Source organism: Meles meles, chromosome X, assembly GCF_922984935.1.
Source record: "Meles meles chromosome X, mMelMel3.1 paternal haplotype, whole genome shotgun sequence".
NCBI lineage: Eukaryota > Metazoa > Chordata > Mammalia > Carnivora > Mustelidae > Meles > Meles meles.
This window is the reverse complement of record NC_060087.1, coordinates 29338072-29356572: the sequence shown is the minus strand read 5'-3', so window position 1 is coordinate 29356572 and position 18501 is coordinate 29338072. Positions and strand designations below refer to the sequence as shown.

General features: G+C 36.3%; 1 protein-coding gene across 1 annotated transcript in view; it reads left to right on the top strand.

Annotated features, from left to right (window-relative positions):
• The first annotated feature begins 1724 nt into the window (after nucleotides 1-1724).
• The window catches only part of DMD (dystrophin), a 2324635-nt gene continuing 2307858 nt past the window's right edge, over nucleotides 1725-18501 (top strand). The window contains exon 1 of the mRNA XM_045994540.1: nucleotides 1725-1807. Coding sequence (XP_045850496.1) covers nucleotides 1801-1807 — 7 coding nt within the window. The 5' untranslated portion in view covers nucleotides 1725-1800. The remainder of the gene's footprint in view (nucleotides 1808-18501) is intronic.

Sequence of the window (18501 nt, the reverse complement as noted above, 5' to 3'; positions counted from 1 at the left end):
GGCTAACTGCAAAGTGTGTTTTTTTTTAAATAATTGTGATTGTAAACCAGTATTTTCACAATTGTTACATGGAGCTGTATGTATATTATTTTAGAGAAATTTTAATGGTTTCAAGTGGACTCAATTTGCTTTTCTGTTTTTTTTTCTGGCATTTATAAATAAAACTTTATAAACCATAAATTACCGATTAATATGTATGTCCTGATATGTAGGGATGATTGGTGTTTGTTAATAAAAAATAAAATGGAGTTAGAATAGCAAAAAAAAAAAAATTATATATATATATATATATATATATATATATATATATATATATGCATACACATACACCCTTTAGGGAAACAATACTGCAGAAGAGTGATATTTGCATATATCTCACATGTGTTAAATGAATTATTGCTCATACTTTCATACTGTAGGTCCCAACAACACATTTACTTTTTTGTGAGGGTGGGTAGCTTTTCTTTCTTTCTTTTTTTTTTAAGATTTTATTTATTTATTTGACAGAGATCACAAGTAGGCAGAGAGGCAGGCAGAGAGGGAGGTGGGGAAGCAGGCTCCCCGATGAGCAGAGAGCCAGACGAGGGGCTCGATCCCTGGACCCTGAGACCATGACCTGAGCCGCAGGCAGAGGCTTAACCCACTGAGCCACCCAGGCGCCCCACAGGGTAGCTTTTCTACAGAACGGAGTATCTGTCTGATAGATGGTTGAAAGGGAAAGGAGATTTCATCAATTCCCCCTTTAAAGTATTTGTTTCATGAGAACACTTAAATATTTCTTTTTTGTCATTTCAAAATATAAATATTAATCCCATAAGGAAGGCATAATTAGAACTTTTAGAAACAATTGCCATCATCTCTACGGTATTAATTTTAATCAAAAAATACTACTTCTTGTATGGGTATCTTTAAAATGCAAAATGCATTTTCCTGAAATGAGATTTATTTATTTGGTAAACAAGTTATGTTAGAGAGTCAGCTAATTCAATTTTTTACTTTCTAAAGAAAGCAATTTCCTTAAGTCAGAATATCAAGCATAAAGTCCACTCCTGGGAGAAACAAACAGAAGCAGTTCAAATGTCTCCAATATGCAAAGTAAATATTTTCTAGAAAAAAATCTTCTTATTAGAAAAATTCCCATAGAATCACAGGGGCAAATTCCATTTGAGAAAGTGCACGCTGTATTTTATAATAAAGCAGAGATAGGGAGCACGCAGCATCCTCATTTCAAAAAGTACAATCAGAAAAGAGAGTTTTTACCCTTAAAAGGCTGTGAAGATAAGTGAAAATCAGCCGGAATTCTACTGTGAATAATAAGATGTGTGGCAAGGGAACTCGACTGTCGGTATAGTTAGGAAAAGATGTTAATCCAAAGGCTTTGCATCTGTACGGAGGACCGAGTAGATACTGAAAGAGATTTGCAGATACACTGTTTTTTTAGTCAGTAAGAATGCTCGTTAAATGCAGAACGCTGCTCTGGCTCATGTGTTTGCTCCGAGGTGTAGGTTTTGTTCGACTGACGTATCAGATAGTCAGAGTGGTTACCACACCGACGTTGTAGCAGCTGCATAATAAATGACTGAGAGAATCATGTTAGGCATGCCCACCTAACCTAACTTGAATCATGCGAAAGGGGAGCTGTTGGAATTCAAATAGACTTTCTGGTTCCCAGCAGTCGGCAGTAATAGAATGCTTTCAGGAAGATGACAGAATCAGGAGAAAGATGCTGTTTTGCACTATCTTGATTTGTTACAGCAGCCAACTTATTGGCATGATGGAGTGACAGGAAAAACAGCTGGCATGGAAGGTAGGATTATTAAAGCTATTACATCATTATGAATACAATTAGAAGCTGACCATGACAAAGCATATGTTTGAACAAGCAGCTGTTGGTAGCTGGGGTTTGTTGCCGAGCTCTTCAAACTCTGCAAACAGTGTTGCTTTTTACAGAAGGGATTTTAAAATTTCCTTGTGCTGCGTTTGATTTTTGGAGGGGTGTGCTTGCCTCCAACCTCAGGAAAACACTTCTGGGATAGAAATCCATGTTAGGAGATTTTAGAATAAAGTGTTTTTCAAGAGTCTAGGTTTCTCCAGGTAGATAATGACCGGGGGGTGAGGGGGGGAATCTATGGGGGATACCTACTCCAGCTTAGTTACCTACTATTTAGTTACAATCGATTGATCTATTGGCATATTAAGACACTGAGAGAAATGAGGATGTATAGAATGTTTGGATAGGGTGAAAATTGTTACACTTTGTTCCTGTTTTATAAGGAGTTTGGTGTCAGTCTCCTCATCAATTTTTAGCTTTTGACATTTATTCACTCATTCTGCATTCTATGAAGAAAATATATCAATATCTCCTGCAGGGTTTTTCAACAACTCCAGCATCTGTTTCAGCTATTGAACTGTATTCACGTTTTGCCAAGTTGATGTCGACCCAGCTGGTTTATCATTTCTCGCTTGATTACTGCTCTTAATTTCTCTGTATCAGCTTGTTTCAGATAGGGCTTTTTGAAAGCTGTTAATGAAAAATGACAGAGAATGATAAATTGGTGAAAATTGGAACATTTATTTATTTAATTATGTTGAAACCTTAATGAGTTTTGTCTTACATTCTCTTTTGCCTGCGTACAATTTTTAGCACCCTTGTGCTGTTTTGCAATATTTCTTTCTCATACAGTCACTGGATTACACTTATAAGTACTTTTAAATAAATGAAGCATGAGCCTGGACTGTATCTGGCTCCAAAAATAAAGTTTTTTGGGAAAAGGGGAACAATTTAAGCTTTTTGTGGAAACTAAGCATCATTTCCATATTCTGTGTTCAGATGCTGTTGTGGGGATATGTCACTGAGTATATATCGGACTGAACATACTGAAATAATTTTTATCACCACTAGGGTAACACGAAAATAAAACATTCAAAACTGTTTTTAACAAGTGATTGTTTAAAACACATGTTAAATAATATAGAAATAAATTTTCCGGACTGTGAAAAGCATGGTTGTTAATTATCTATATGATACAGAATCTTTCAGCTCTCTGCCCAGTCTCTCCAATAACCTGAGTAGCTAAATCATCCAAGTTAATAGACTTTCACGTATGAACATCTAGTATGACCTTTCAGTGTATACGGTATTGCTCATATGTGCTATGTCTTTTCTGTAGTAATTGTAATATCCCAGTCAGTCTGGTCAAGGAACACTACTGGCTGTTATGTAACTTTTTACCCTGAATGTTAGTCCATGTTTTTCAATTACATATTCCTCTTAGAAGGAGTGACTTAAACCAACATGTATTTGAATAGTGGTGAACCAATTAGAAACTGATGGGCTAATTATACTACTTGGATTCATCCAAATTAATTACTAACTTATGTTTTGAAAGATTATCATACATTTGGATGAGTACTTTTTAACCTTGAAGCATACATGACTATGGGTGAATATAAAATCCATAATCCATACATAGAGCATGAAAGAAAATAGTTTTCTGGATGTATGGCTTTAGCAACAAACATATTTTAAGTAGTGTGGTTCAGACAACCTAATTATTTCCTGTTCATACTGCTGCGTGCTGTATGTGCCTTTCTACAGTCTGTCACAGTACTTGTTTAATCTTTGGGAAGCTCAAAGACTGGCAGAGAATTTTGCATCCAGATGATAGAGGGTTATTTCTTGGTTGGTTGACAAAAATCAGCTATGTCTATACTTTTGTTTAAAATGCAGTTCTTTTCTGTCAGTTTTATTTCCCAACTTTATAACCATTTTAAGTGACAGTTCAAGTCTGAAAAACTCTTTTGCATTACGTATTTAGTGGGACTCTCCTTTTGTGAATTGTCTCCTGTGAGAAAAATTCGAGCTTCCTGTTAGCCTCACACTCCTGTTACCATAGTTACTTAAAAAAAGAACGTTTTCCTTTCAATGAAGATAGTGTAATTTAAATCAGCCACTGGACTCCCCCAAACTGTGGTTTTTTTGTTTATAGTTCAGGCTGCTTAATTTCAGACTGGAAAGTCCTCTGTATTTGACTCCACAGATGAATGGAGAGGACAGACGCTAGGTGGCACCAGCTGTTGATTATTAATGAAATCTTAAAAGCTTTGGGGCACACACCTGAAGAGCAGGCATACCCTTCTTGGTTAATGTCTTCGTGAGAGTTGGAAATGCTGGCCAGTCTTTCTAGCTCGGAAACATGATTAGCATGCAAAGTGATGGGATCATATGAAGTCTCCAAATCCCAGTTGCTTAATTCTGTGTTTTCTGAGGAGGTTCGGGGAAGAAAAAATGAGGAAGAAATGCATGAAAACAAACAGACTGTGTAAAAGGGATGGAACAGGTGAAATGGACTATAACCATTTAAATTTTTTTTTTAATATGGAATTGGTTACTTGTGCAAATCTCTGTGAAATTCACCCGATTCTCTACAAACCTGGATTGTTTTTCCCAAGGTGTTCATACTGTCAAAGCAGCTGTCACCATTACTTTTCTCTTTTAGGTAAAAATCTAATTAAGCATCATTATTTTTAACTCAATAATGTTCCTGAGTTCTTCTTTAATGGGAATACTGTGCAGTGAAAATGCCCACTTGTGATTGAGTTGCCCACGTTCAGATGTATCCCTGAATCCAAAAAGATGAGCAAGGGGAAACGCTATCAGTTAAGAAATATTTCCAAACTGAAAATATAAATTTCTGTTCTTTGAGCCATTCAGTCTGTGACATTTTATGGTGACAGCTCTGGCTAACCAATACACCTTCTATTCCTTGTTTATCAGTGACTTTTATTGTGAAAATATGTTGAATATTAGTGAAATGCTATTTTTGCATCAATAAAAATGACCATGTGGAAAAAAAATTCTTTAAAATCTTTTTCCTGAGAAGCTTGTTTCTTCCTATTATTCTTGAATTCTCATATCATCTAAATCTGAAGAAGGAAAAAGCAAATAAAAACAAACCACTTAGGCGTTTGCACATGCACCCTGAGACGCACACATACATCTGACAAAAGAATCAAAACTATTTAAAAAGAGAGTGCCATGACAGTATTTCCAGTTGATCCTGGAGTTAACACACCGAAATGAGCAAGAAGGAAAGAAGCCCATAATTAGGGTGGGGATATTAAATAACTCCTCACATTGGACTATTTATTTAAGAAAAATAAGCATTATTTTTCCGTCAGTGGGAATAAGCAAAAAATTCTGAGGAAGATGGGCTGGTTTAGAATGAGGAAAAAGATTGAATAAACCACAGTTCTCCAAGGTTCTATGAAACAGTAGGTTATCTTGATTATACTGTGGGATTTTCTGAAGATATTTATGCTTTAGTCAAAATGGAGAAATGTTTTCCATTTGATATGTCTGAAAGATTAATTAAATTACTAAACTATTCTGCCTTTGGTGCATTAATTGAATCATTGTAAACCAGGAAGCATCCTCTCACAGGACTATGATATAGTTCTATTCATTTGGCTCTATCTGATTTGGACCTAATTTCTCATAGTATGCCCTGTAATTCTGACATTGGCCCTGCTTGGTTTGTGAAACATTATACCCAAAACATGAAGGAAGATCGAAATAGTTTAGCTGGAGAGGAGAACCGATATACTGAATTATTCGAATACTGAAGGCTTATGACCACCTGGAAAATGCAATGAGACCAAAAAGATGAATCTTAATTGGAATAAGATCCTGCTCTAAGGTCCAAAAATCAATCCAAGTACAGTATGCGAGAGAGTTAATGCTTAGCAATAATTCATTGAAAAAGAGTTAATGATTTTGTTGGCCTTAGCTTTTATATCAGTCATAGTCTTATATGGCATGGAAACAAAATAAAACAGAGATATTGTTGGGCATGTATCCTTTTAGGAAGGAAACAAAAAAGAACACATTTTAGAAGGAATTTTTTTTTTTAGAGGAACATCATGGTCTCAGGAACTTTAACATTTGGGGGAGTATTCAGTGAACAATGTCTGGATGGTGAAAGGTTCTAGGAACAATAACGTTCGAGGGGCATCGAAGGTACCAGAAAAGGGAAAAGTTGAAGAATCCTTGAATGAACAAGAAAAAGGTGGATTTTCTTCAAATATTAAAGGGCTATAATGTAAAAGAGGGTTTAGACTCATTTGTATCTCTCTGGAAGAACAAAAGATAATCTTCCAATTAATTGTATAAGCAGAGAAATGACTACTTTGTGAGGTATGGTATTCCTTGTTCGAAAAGTGTTCAGGGCTAGGAGTTGATTTCCTGCACTAAAGAGAAATTGAAGGAGATGTCTGATATAATTTCTAATTTTGAGAATCTGTGATCCTAATCATTTCATTAAAAAAGTATTCCCCTTTTCAGTTCTTTCATTGCATGTCTCTGCTAACTCCTCTGGAACCCTCCAGGCTGGGAGTCAGCCAATGGTGGCTCGTGTGTCACATCTCTTTCTGTTTGGCCAGCCAGCTGAGGATGGCTTTTACATTTCTGAATGACTTTTTTAGAAGATGGGTAATATTTTGTGACATATGAAAATTATATGGACTTTCCATTTCAGTGTCTATTAATAAAGTTTTAGTGGGAGATAGCCATACCTATTTATTGACATATTGTGTAAGGCAGTTGTCATGCCAACACAGCTGTGAAGTAGTTAGGACAGAGACCACAGGGGCCACAAAGCCAAAACGATTCACTCTCTGGACCTTGGTAGCAAGAGTTTGCTAGCCTCAATTCTAAACTGTATGAGAACTTCACTTTTTGCTCCTTAAGTGGAGTGTCAGAAATAAGCTAGGTCACAGTTAAATATCATGCAGAGACCACAAGCAGAATTACAACCACCCATAGCATTGAAGTACTACAGATTTGGAAAAGTGGTTCATATATACAGCTGAGGAGTTCCTGATGGGAGCATTTTGGCTGTTACTATATTGAGAGATTTGACTTGCTGAGGAATGTTTATTATTTAATGTCAGGAGGAGAAAATTGGAGGTCTCAGCAGTCATCTGCTTTGCCTAGGCCCATGGATTTTGCTGAGCTTATCTATTTGATCAGATTCAGTTATTTGTATGGTTCCTCTTCAGATAGGATGTGATTTCAGTAGACTTCCTGAAAGTGCAGAAGTCTATGGAAAACAAGTAAAGTGAGTGGAAATCACTTCTTGTAGCTATCATTTCCCCTCTTCATAGGTCTATAAACTCTGTAAGCAGCTTTTGCCTTACCGATTCTGGACAGGTTGTCAATGTTTAGAAAAGATGAGGGTTTTCTTGATCAAATGTGGTCCAGAGGGAACCAGAGAATAGCAAAATAAAAATCTGTGCATTGTGATTTAAAAGAAAGTGGAGGCTGTTAGAATGTGATTGAAAGACACGCTAGAGTTAAAAGTTAGCAGAGAGATATTTGTATTTCCCTGAACATGTGGATATAAGAGAAGAGATTTTTTTCAAATCATATGAGAAACAATAATCAGGTACTAAGCATAAAATTAAGGGAGTCTGGATTTATCGTCGGAAATGACAGTGTGCACAATTCCACGACTGTGAAACTAAAATCTCCGCGTATTTTTTTTCCCTAGGGCAGCGTCTCATTTCTGCTCACTGGTAGCACTGGAAATTCCTGTAAAACCCATAGGATTCTTATTTTATTTCCATGAGGATGTTACTGAGCAGCTATCTTGTGATGCCTGTCTCTATGGTAACAGATACGAGGCTTAAGGGTCTGAAGGAAATTCTTCCTATTGGTTTAGGGATATGGAGCGATGAGGGCGACTCACCAAGGAAGAAGATAAAGCTAAGGGAAGGCAAAAGAGACAATTGAGAAAAAACTGTCACAAGGGAGCTGTTTTGTGTGTGAAAACAATTTCATTTCCTCTTTATCTTAGAATGAAATAGGAATGAACATGTAAGTAAAGGTAAAAAGAGAAAGAGAGGAGATTCTTAAAAAGTATTGTTTCCAACCATCCACTCAATTTTATGTAATTGTAGGCACACAAATCTTTTTCTTAGCTGGCTTGCTTTTCATTTTGCAGGAAAAGATTGCTTCTTCCCTGACATTGATAAGAGGAGGACTTCTACCCCTAGCAAATTTAGTTCTGGTTATTGCTATCAAAGATTTTGATCTTTTTCTTGATTCCAAGGGTAAGAATATTGAGCTCTGGCTGGCATTCCTCATAATCACTGAGCTTCTCAGGGAATTAGGAAAGTACACAGTCCTTCCAAGATACTCTCTTTAGGTCTGTTTCTACTAAAGACCACTAGTAAGTAAAACAAGCATGCTGCTTATTTGAAAATTGTACATCTTGTAGAGTTTGTTGGGTAAGATTTTGTGTTTTTCCATGTTTTTATTAAAATAAAAAAACAAAAACCCCTAGAGATTTAAAAGTAACTTGTTTTCCTTTTTTTTCACTTTTTCCTTCTCTTTAAGTTTAGCAAGTAAGAACTCACTGTGATTTAGTTTTAGAAAGGAGATAAATGGAACTCTCTTTTCCCTTTGATTTAAAGTATATTTCAAGGTGTTATCTAGTAGCCAAAAGTATTTAAGATATTTGTGTAATATAGATGTCCTTCAGGAAAATATAAGCTCCAGAGGGCAAAGATGGTTTTCTGACTGTGGAACTTTTATACATAGTTTTTACATTAATACAGGTATTGCTGTTTCATTTATCCTGACATCTTCAGATATTATAGGTTAGGATCAAAGGAAAAAATAATAAAATAATAACAAGTGAGCAAAGAATCAGAACTTGAATAATTTTTTGAAGGAAAATTTAAATTGAGGGAGATGGGGATACTTCAAATGACATTTTATAAATCAACACATATTTATTGTTTATTATGCACAGGTCATAGTGCTTAAATGTTTTAAAAGATTAAGTCTTTTTATATATTTAACCTTAAGAAATGTATAGATTCTCTGTGCAGATATAACATCACAAGTTTAATTCACTCGGTAGATACTAATAAAAATGTTTTTAAGACTTGTTCACACTGTCTTTACATGAAATGAAAAGATAGAGTTAGCTGTAATGTTGTGGTGCCTTCTTTGGTAATTTTGAAAAATAATTTTTTTGAAAGGAAACCTTGTCTATAACACTATACACTTTGAACCATAAACAGTAATTGCAATATAAATTGCGGTTTCTGAATAAACGCAAGTTGACTTGAGATATTACACATATGCACTGCTTTTGGAAATGTGACTTTACTTTGAAAGGTAAGACATTCCCAGTGTATGTCTAGAATGACTGGCTTCTACAAAGCTAATTTTGATGAGTTTGGGGCTTATAGAGTCCAAAGTGCCCTGCAGAGAATACACAAATTGGTAAAAAGATTGTCTGGACAAAAGTACTGTAGAAAGTAAAGATGAGGAGATAATCTTCTGGGCAAACATTTACACAGAAAGTGGGGGGATGGCTGAACTGTAAGACTGGATAGTACACAAAGATGAATCCATATTCATATGGATTCATATGAATCACTATCCATATACACTATCCATATACACATATACACTAAAAAGTAAATGGTGCCTACCAAAGTTCCCAAATAATATTGTCATTGTCTGGCAATCTGGAGACAAATACAACTACCAAACGAGAAAAAGTAGAGGCGAAAAAGACCTCAGCAGCATCAATCTGCTCTGCTAATGGCATTGTTACAATTGATTGCAATGCTCCCAGGATAAAACATAAGGACCATCATATTCTCTTTTTTAAAATTGCAGTATAGTTGATATATATTAGTTTCAGGTGCTCAGCATGGTGATTCAACAATTCAGTACATTACCAAAGGCTCTCGACAATTAGTGTAGTTACCATCTGAAGGACCATCATATTCTGACTTTACAAGCATATGTCTCTGTCTCACATATTATGGATGGAATTATGCATTACAGCACCAATTAAGTGGGATTGTGGAAAATGATGTTAATGTTAACCTGAAATTTGATGGGTTTTAGGCAAGATGTAGGACTTAATTTATGTTCTGTGACAAGAGGAGATTGAGTCAAAGACTGCCCGTGATGGAAATGTTAATGTGTTGGGTACGAATCTCAGGTTCATCTCCCTTTGCCTACTGACCCATTCATGGGCTGCCATAGTGGCCATGGTGGTAAGAGTTAGAGCCCATTTCTGCATTAGGTCATCCAGAACATGATTAGAGGCCACCAACTGAAGTGACACATTTCTGCTCCTTCTCATTCATTCAACAAATGTGTATTAGTAAATTCTGTTAGGTTCTGCACTAGGGCAAAATGACTGAGATATGGTCCCTAAGGAATTTAGATATGAATGTACTTTATGTGGCCGGAGATAGAAAAATATCTATAGCGACAGATAACCAGAGGGCAGCAGCATCTATGAATCCAGACAGAAAAGTCAGCTTGAGAATGAGCTCTAGAAGCTCCCAGGGTTCCTTATTTGAGTGATTGAGAAGAATTGGCAAGTCCATCAAAGACCAAAATGATGGCTAAAGGGAAAGAACATGAATTCAGTGAAAATTGTTATTAATTCAAAGTAAAGAGTGAAGTAGCATAAAGTTTCACTCAAAATAAGGAGGAGTGGACCTACCAGCCATCACCCATCTTCACTGAAATCAGATTTAAAAGGTAGATCTTTACACTGTTGTAAAAGTCAGTGGCAGACAATGATATTGCATCTTTTTCAACCTATGTGAACCCAGCCATGCAAACTTTCTCTCAGGAGGTTTATAAAAGAAAGCCAACAATTACTTCTCTTGGCTGGTTATGTACATCTATCCTTGGGAGCTCTTCCACTTACTGTCTTTAGAGAAATAATCATATTTTCTTATCTCATTTTATATGGATCTTTAATCAGAAGCTACCTAAAAATATTTCACCTGTGTTTCATTCATCACAGAATTATACCTCAGAGATTACATAGGAAGGCTTTTTATACTGGATGTCATTTTATATAGGATAGACCTAGTGTTACATGGACCTGGTGTAACTTGAGGAGATAGTGTTAAATCGCGAAGGTCTCATCCAACTTGGGTAGCATCCAATTCAACTGGTCTTCACCTTCACTCCTGACTCCTAGGACCTTAAAAAGACATGTTTGCATTAGAATTTGGAGTAAAAGATAAGAAGGATATTTTCTGAATGATAGCAGAGTCTAGAAAGCCTTTCCTCCATCCTTCCTCTTCCTTACTCTTTCCTTTCCTGGTACACCTCTTCCCTCTTCAATTCTCTGTGTGAGCACATGAGTCCATTCATGCATGTATGTGCAGCTCTCTCTGTTTCTGACTCTCTTAAGAAATTTAGGTGTATAGGGTAAAGGCAAGGAAAAATTCCTCCCAACATTCTTTACTGTACCAATTTTCCTTTATAGATGAAAGCAATTCTGTGTGGCTTGGTTTTTAAAACTCTTTTATTGAAGGTGACTCCTTAGCACAGTAGGTAGTGTGTCAGTCTCATAAAACTCATTTACTGAAATATAACACAAATAAATAAAAGTGTACAAATCAGTAACTGCAACTTCATGAATTTTCAGAGTGAGAACATCCCAGTGATTACTCAAAGTGAGAAAATAATATTACCAGCATCCCCAAACCTCAGTCTCACCCTTTCTCAGTCTATACTTGCCCAATGAAAAGTGTCATACTGACTTCTGACATACCATTCATAGGCTATTTCTAAAATTTATTTTATTGGGAATATGTAGTACGTGCTTTGTGTGTCTGACTTCTGTTTCTCATCATAATATTTATGAGATTTATCTATTACGTTGCTTGTAGTTGTCTTTCAGTCATATTCATGGTTGTATAGTATGTCATCACATGAATGTACCATAATTTGCCTGCTCCATTACTGTTGATGGACATGTGGGTTGATTAAACTTGGGGCCTCTAAAAACTCTGCTACTCTGAACATTGTTGTACATTTCACACATACACATACACTTCTGTGAATATCAAGAAGAGAAATTCCTGGGTCACTGAATATCCAAGTACCAGCCTTTCATTGATAACGCTAAGTAGTTTTTTAATGTTAGTAAACCAATTTATTAACCATTAGTTTATGAAAGTTTTGGATATTGTTGCCAATAATTAGTATTACCACTGTCTAATTGTAGCTATCTGGTTGTTATGCTGTAGTATCTCATTGTCATTTGATTTCCCTTTTTTCTAATGACTAATGAGTTGGAGAGCACTTTGAAGTGGCTTTTTGGTCATGTGAATGTTATATTAGTATGAAGACTGTTGTAGTTTCATCCTTAATTTTCTGTTGAGATTCCATGTATTTTTTATTGATGTGGAATTTTTTTCTCAATGTGAACATTGTGTTTATTATATTTATTGCCCACATCTAGATAAATACATCTTGTAGAAGCCTAGAATTTAAAGCCTAGAGACTCCTAAAGAATACTTAATCCAATCTCTTATTTTTTTTTCCTAGTCCCTTAATTTGACAGGTGAGGAAAGTGGGACCTATAGAGATAAAGTCACTTGCTTAAAACTCCTTGTAGTTAGGAGTAAGACTAGAAATAGAACAGAAGTTTCTCAACACTGAAGTATGAGTTTTTTTGTTAAACCATGTAGAGTTTTAAGTATCTTCTAATATGGTGACTCAAACACATTGTTTGTCCAAAGGCCAAGAAATGCATGATATAGTTATTGTAATAGCAATATGGTGACCCATGATTCATCTCATTGATTCTCTGAACAGAAATATCCCCAAGTACCCAAATGTTGAATAGCATGGCCATGTAAAATTTAAAGTTTGATTTCTTTTTGGTATCAGATTTTATTTGTCCTCTTCCATATCTTTATTATTGCATTCAGCTTGTCCTCGTATTTATTCTTGTAATTTCTGTCTTCTCATTCAACATTTAGTTCAAATTCAAGAAAGTCTGTTTTTTCCATGGTGAATTAATAAGAATGTTATTTTTGGAATATTTTTCTTTCAAATGAGAGTACATTTAGGTTGCAAAATATGATTGCTAATGCAATAATACCTAATGTTTATTGAAAAAAATGTATATTATAAAGGTAGTACTTGGTACTTTGCATGCATTATTTTAGATAGTATTTTGAACAACCCCAATATATTTTGTTTTGTTATTGCCATATTACTGATCTAGAAAGTGAGCCTCTGTGACTTGCCTCTGTGACTTTAAACTACTTGTGAGACAGCTGGGAGTTGAACCAGATTTATCAAATTTCAAACATTGCACTCTGTTCATGATTACACTCTACATGCTTGGAAGGACACTAATATGACAATTGAAGTTGTAGGGCATTACCTGCTTCTACTGCTTCTGCAGTAGGTCTTATGGATGTTCCCAGTCTTATCTCATTAAAATATCTCATTTTTGTGTTCCTTTTCAAAGTGGTAATCATAGCCATCATTTTTTTGGTGTTGACTTTATTAATTTCATTGACTGAACTGAATTCTTTTTTTTTTATTTTATCCATTTTATTTATTTTTTCAGCGTAACAGTATTCATTCTTTTTGCACAACACCCAGTGCTCCATGCAAAACGTGCCCTCCCCATTACCCACCACCTGTTCCCCCAACCTCCCACCCCTGACCCTTCAAAACCCTCAGGTTGTTTTTCAGAGTCCATAGTCTCTTATGGTTCGCCTCCCCTCCCCAACTGAACTGAATTCTTGATAATGGAACAACCTAAATACTGACAGGTAGGTTCATATCCATAGATGACATTTTAGCTGAATTTTCTTCTGTTAAGAGGCCAGGCCTATTTTAAGAGTCTTCAATTTCAATTCTTTTGAGAAGTTTATTCTAGAATGTAATTATTTCTCACCTAGATTTTACTTCCAGATATTTCTTGTTCCTGTTCATGGAAGAACCTTTCTACAGATGGCTGAGAATCAGTGTGCTTCTAATCCTTTGCCAGAATGAGTTACCTTGCTACACCTCCCTGGTTTCACACAGAGAAGACTCATACTGGTGTCTCCATCTAGAAATCTGAATCTACATGAGTTACCTAGCATGTTCTTTTTGTCCTGAATGTGAGAAGCACTTTTAAACAATAATTCTATGATTATTTTACTGGGTGTGAACAAAGAGGGATGGGTTTACACCCAGGATCTCTAATTCATAGGTATTTGGTAGTAGTAATTGCTTAAGTGTAGAGAGCTTACAATGAACAGAACACTGATGTTTTTTTTTTGTTTTGTTTTTTTTTTCATTTGCACTTTTTTTTTTCCATTTTATTTATTTTTTCAGCGTAACAGTATTCATTCTTTTTGCACAACACCCAGTGCTCCATGCAAAACGTGCCCTCCCCATTACCCAACACCTGTTCCCCCAAACTCCCACCCCTGACCCTTCAAAACCCTCAGGTTGTTTTTCAGAGTCCATAGTCTCTTATGGTTCGCCTCCCCTTCCAATTTTTTTTTTTTTATAAACATATAATGTATTTTTATCTCCAGGGGTACAGGTCTGTGAATCGCCAGGTTTACACACTTCACAGCACTCACGATAGCACATACCCTCCCCAATGTCCATAACCCCCTCCCCCTCTCCCAACCCCACCTCCCCCCTGCAACCCCCAGTTTGTTTTGTGAGATTAAGAGTCATTTATGGTTTGTCTCCCTCCCAATCCCATCTTGTTTCATTTATTCTTCTCCTATCGCACTAACCCCCCATGTTGCTTCTCCATGTCCTCATATCAGGGAGATCATATGATAGTTGTCTTTCTCCGATTGACTTATTTCACTAAGCATGATGCCCTCTAGTTCCATCCACGTCATAGCAAATGGCAAGATTTCATTTCTTTTGATGGCTGCATAGTATTCCATTGTGTATATATACCACATCTTCTTTATCCATTCATCTGTTGATGGACATCTAGGTTCTTTCCATAGTTGGGCTATTGTAGACATTGCTGCTATAAACATTCGGGTACACGTGCCCCTTCGGATCACTATGTTTGTATCTTTACAATTCCGGACTTCAAGCTCTATTACAATTCGATTCTTTGTCTCATGGTTTCCATTTGCTTTGAGGCTACCTAAAAGTGTTCTAGAGGTAAGATCATTTGGAATTGCTCATGACACGGAATAGGTGAGAGGTGACAACCAGTACCTCATCATTCTTGTCTCTCATGTGAGACAATTCTGTCTCCTAGTGGTCCCAAGTGGTATTAAGCCTCTTGAACACAGTGACAATGAGCTCATCAAGTTACACTGTGCTGGCTTCATTTTCTTGTCGTCCACTTCTTTACTGTGCTTCCTCGGATCACCTCTGAAATGAATTATTTGCATTCAAATCCTCTTCTTAGGGTCTACTTCTGGGAAAATGCAGCCCAAGAAAACATATTATCAGTGGTTTCACCTCTGACTTAATTTTTCATTCATTTTTGTTAAATAAGTGTATTTGGGAAAATAATAAGGGTGATTATCAAATGATGCATTGGTTTGGGAATTAAGGAATCTTAGAAGTAACACAATAGTTTTGCCATCATCTTTTGGCAGTACTCATTACTATTCTTGGTCTTGTCTTTTCATTTGAGAAATAGAAGCATCCAATAATATATGGTTAAAGACAAAAAAAAAATTAACAGAAAAGAGAAAATGCTACCATCACACCATGTATGGTTGCTTAATAGTTGTTTCCAGGAGTGCTGTGATAAACTTTTGGACTGTGTTTGTCCAAACCTAGTGCAAAAAGATGTCATTATTTAAGGTTATGTATACTAGCATATATGCAATGAGGATGAAAGTAGATATTCCATATTTTTGCCATCTCTGTAATAGATTAGATCAGATTTCATATTTTTTAATATTCAGAAAACATTCTCTAAAAGAAATTTTATGTGGAAGTCCAACAACAACAATCACAAAAAAAATGAGTTGAAAATGTAAGCATTCTAGATGAAAAGTGAGAAAGGAAATTAACCACATTTCCACTTTTGCCCTACAAGCATAGCGATCATACCCTTAGAACTTGAAAAAAGCTACTGTATTAGATAATTATCTGTGACTTCTTCCAACCCTATTAATCTAGAAACTGGTTTACTTACCTACTTAACTAAAACCTGGAAACAGCTAACATGTAATTTTCAATTGGTATTGCCTGAATATAACAAGAGAGGCTTAGTAAAGGAATGTATCCAACAGCACAAATAGTACTGCATAATGCTGACAAAGATAGGGTGTCTGATACCACCTGCAGTGGGGGTGGGGCAGAGAACTACATGGGAAAATGTGAAAGGCTAAATTTTTTGAGAGGCTCACATTTCCATTGAAAGATTTCTTTAAATTCAGCGATCATAGTACCTGTTTTATGCTGAGCATTGAGAGCTTTTGGAAAGATTAATCGGAGATGATTTCTGCCCTTGAAGCTGACAATGATTAGAAGAGAAATGTCACACTCAGACTATATGACTGCTGTGATATATCACCACTCCCTCTTCACCTTTGAACCCTCTTTCTCCTGTTCTTGTGGCCATGGCCCCTGACATCATGGTAAAGGAAAATATCAGTGTGGGAAAAGAAGCAGAATTTCAAAAGGAAATAATGTAGTGGAATCGTTGGCACATAGTGTCCATCATGCCCTAAAAATCAGGTTGTTCAAGCCAAACTTAGGGGAAAGATTTCACGGAGATTTTATAAGCAACAAGTGATACAGTTCCTATTACTCCCCTGTGTGGCTATTTTCCTGTGTCTTTACAATATCATGACAGCTGCAAGAGAGGATCCTTGTGCTGCCATATAGAGCACTGGGTAGTTGTTAATTCCATTCAGTCTTTGAACGCTCTCTCTCACTCATTCATCAAAAATTATAATTGTTTGCACATGGAAAATGCTGAAATACACATTTTATTACTTTTCTATTCCAGATTATTGTTCATGGGGGGTCTATAAGTGACCCCCAGCAATTCTCTGTCCTCACCTTAATGAGAGGATTACAATGTAATTAGCTGAGGAGACTGAAAAAATGAAAGAAATCATTATGAACACACTACCCATTTAAGTCAGCTTGTCAGAGTTTAATAGAGGGAAAGGTTGAAGGTTTTCTTATCTGAGTGCAGGTCCCATTTTCTTATAATACTTGTCTTCCATATGATTCACATCTGTTCTGTTTGTGATGTTAGCAAAGATGATGATGATGAAGGTGGTAATGATGATGATTCCTTATAATGGATAACTATAATAGCAGGTAGAATGTGGTAAATACTAAAAAAATAATGATAGATAAATATCAGGGGTGTTCACAGAAAGAGGAGGATGACTCTGAATTTTTATTTCCTGTCTCTCTAGACTCATCACAGTAAGTGCACTCTTAATCCCCTTTGACCTTTTTCACCCATCCCCCCCACCTACATCTCCTTTGGTTACTATCAGTTTGTTCTCTGTAGTTAAGAATCTGTTCCTTGGTTTGCTTCTTGCTCTCTCTCTCTCTTTTTTCCCCCTTGTTCATTTGTTTTGTTTCCTAAATTCTACATATGCGTGAAATCATATAGCATTTGTCTTTCTCTGACTGATTTACTTTGCTTGGCATAATACTCTGTAGCTCCATTCATGTCATTGCAAATGGCAAGATTTCTTTCTTTTTTGTGGCTGAATACTATTCCATTGTGTATATATACCACCTCTTCTTTATCCATTCATCTATCAATGGACACTTGGGTTTCTTCCGTAATTTTGCTATTGTAAATAATGCTACAATAAGCCCAAGGATCTGCATATCATTTCAAATTAGTGTTTTTGTATTTTTTGAATAAATATCCAGTAGTGTAATTACCTGATGATAGGGTAGTCCTAGTTTTAATTTTTTGAGGAATGTCCTTACTGTTTTCCATAGTGGCTGCCATTTGCATTCCCACCAATAGTGTACAAATGTTCCTTTCTCTCTATATCCTCACCAATGCTTGTTGTTTCTTGTGTTGATATTAGCTATGCTGATAGGTATGAGATGATATCTCATTGTAGTTTTGATTTGTGTTTCCCTGATAATCAGTGATGTTGAGCACATTTTCATGTGTCTGTTGGCCATCTGGATATCTTCTTTGGAGAAATTTCTGTTCATGTCTACTGTCCTATTTTAAGTGATTTATTTGTGGGTTTTGGTGTTGAGTTGTATAAATTTTTTTTTCCCTTTTTATTTATTTTTTCAGCGTAACAGTATTCATTCTTTTTGCACAACACCCAGTGCTCCATGCAAAACGTGCCCTCCCCATCACCCACCACCTGTTCCCCCAACCTCCCACCCCTGACCCTTCAAAACCCTCAGGTTGTTTTTCAGAGTCCATAGTCTCTTATGGTTCGCCTCCCCTCCCCAATGTCCATAGCCCGCTCCCCCTCTCCCAATCCCACCTCCCCCCAGCAACCCCCAGTTTGTTTTGTGAGATTAAGAGTCATTTATGGTTTGTCTCCCTCCCAATCCCATCTTGTTTCATTTATTCTTCTCCTATCCCCCTACCCCCCCATGTTGCTTCTCCATGCTCCACGTCACTCGGCATCAGGGAAATACAAATCAAAACCACAATGAGATATCACCTCACACCAGTCAGAATGGCTAAAATTAACAAGTCAGGAAAT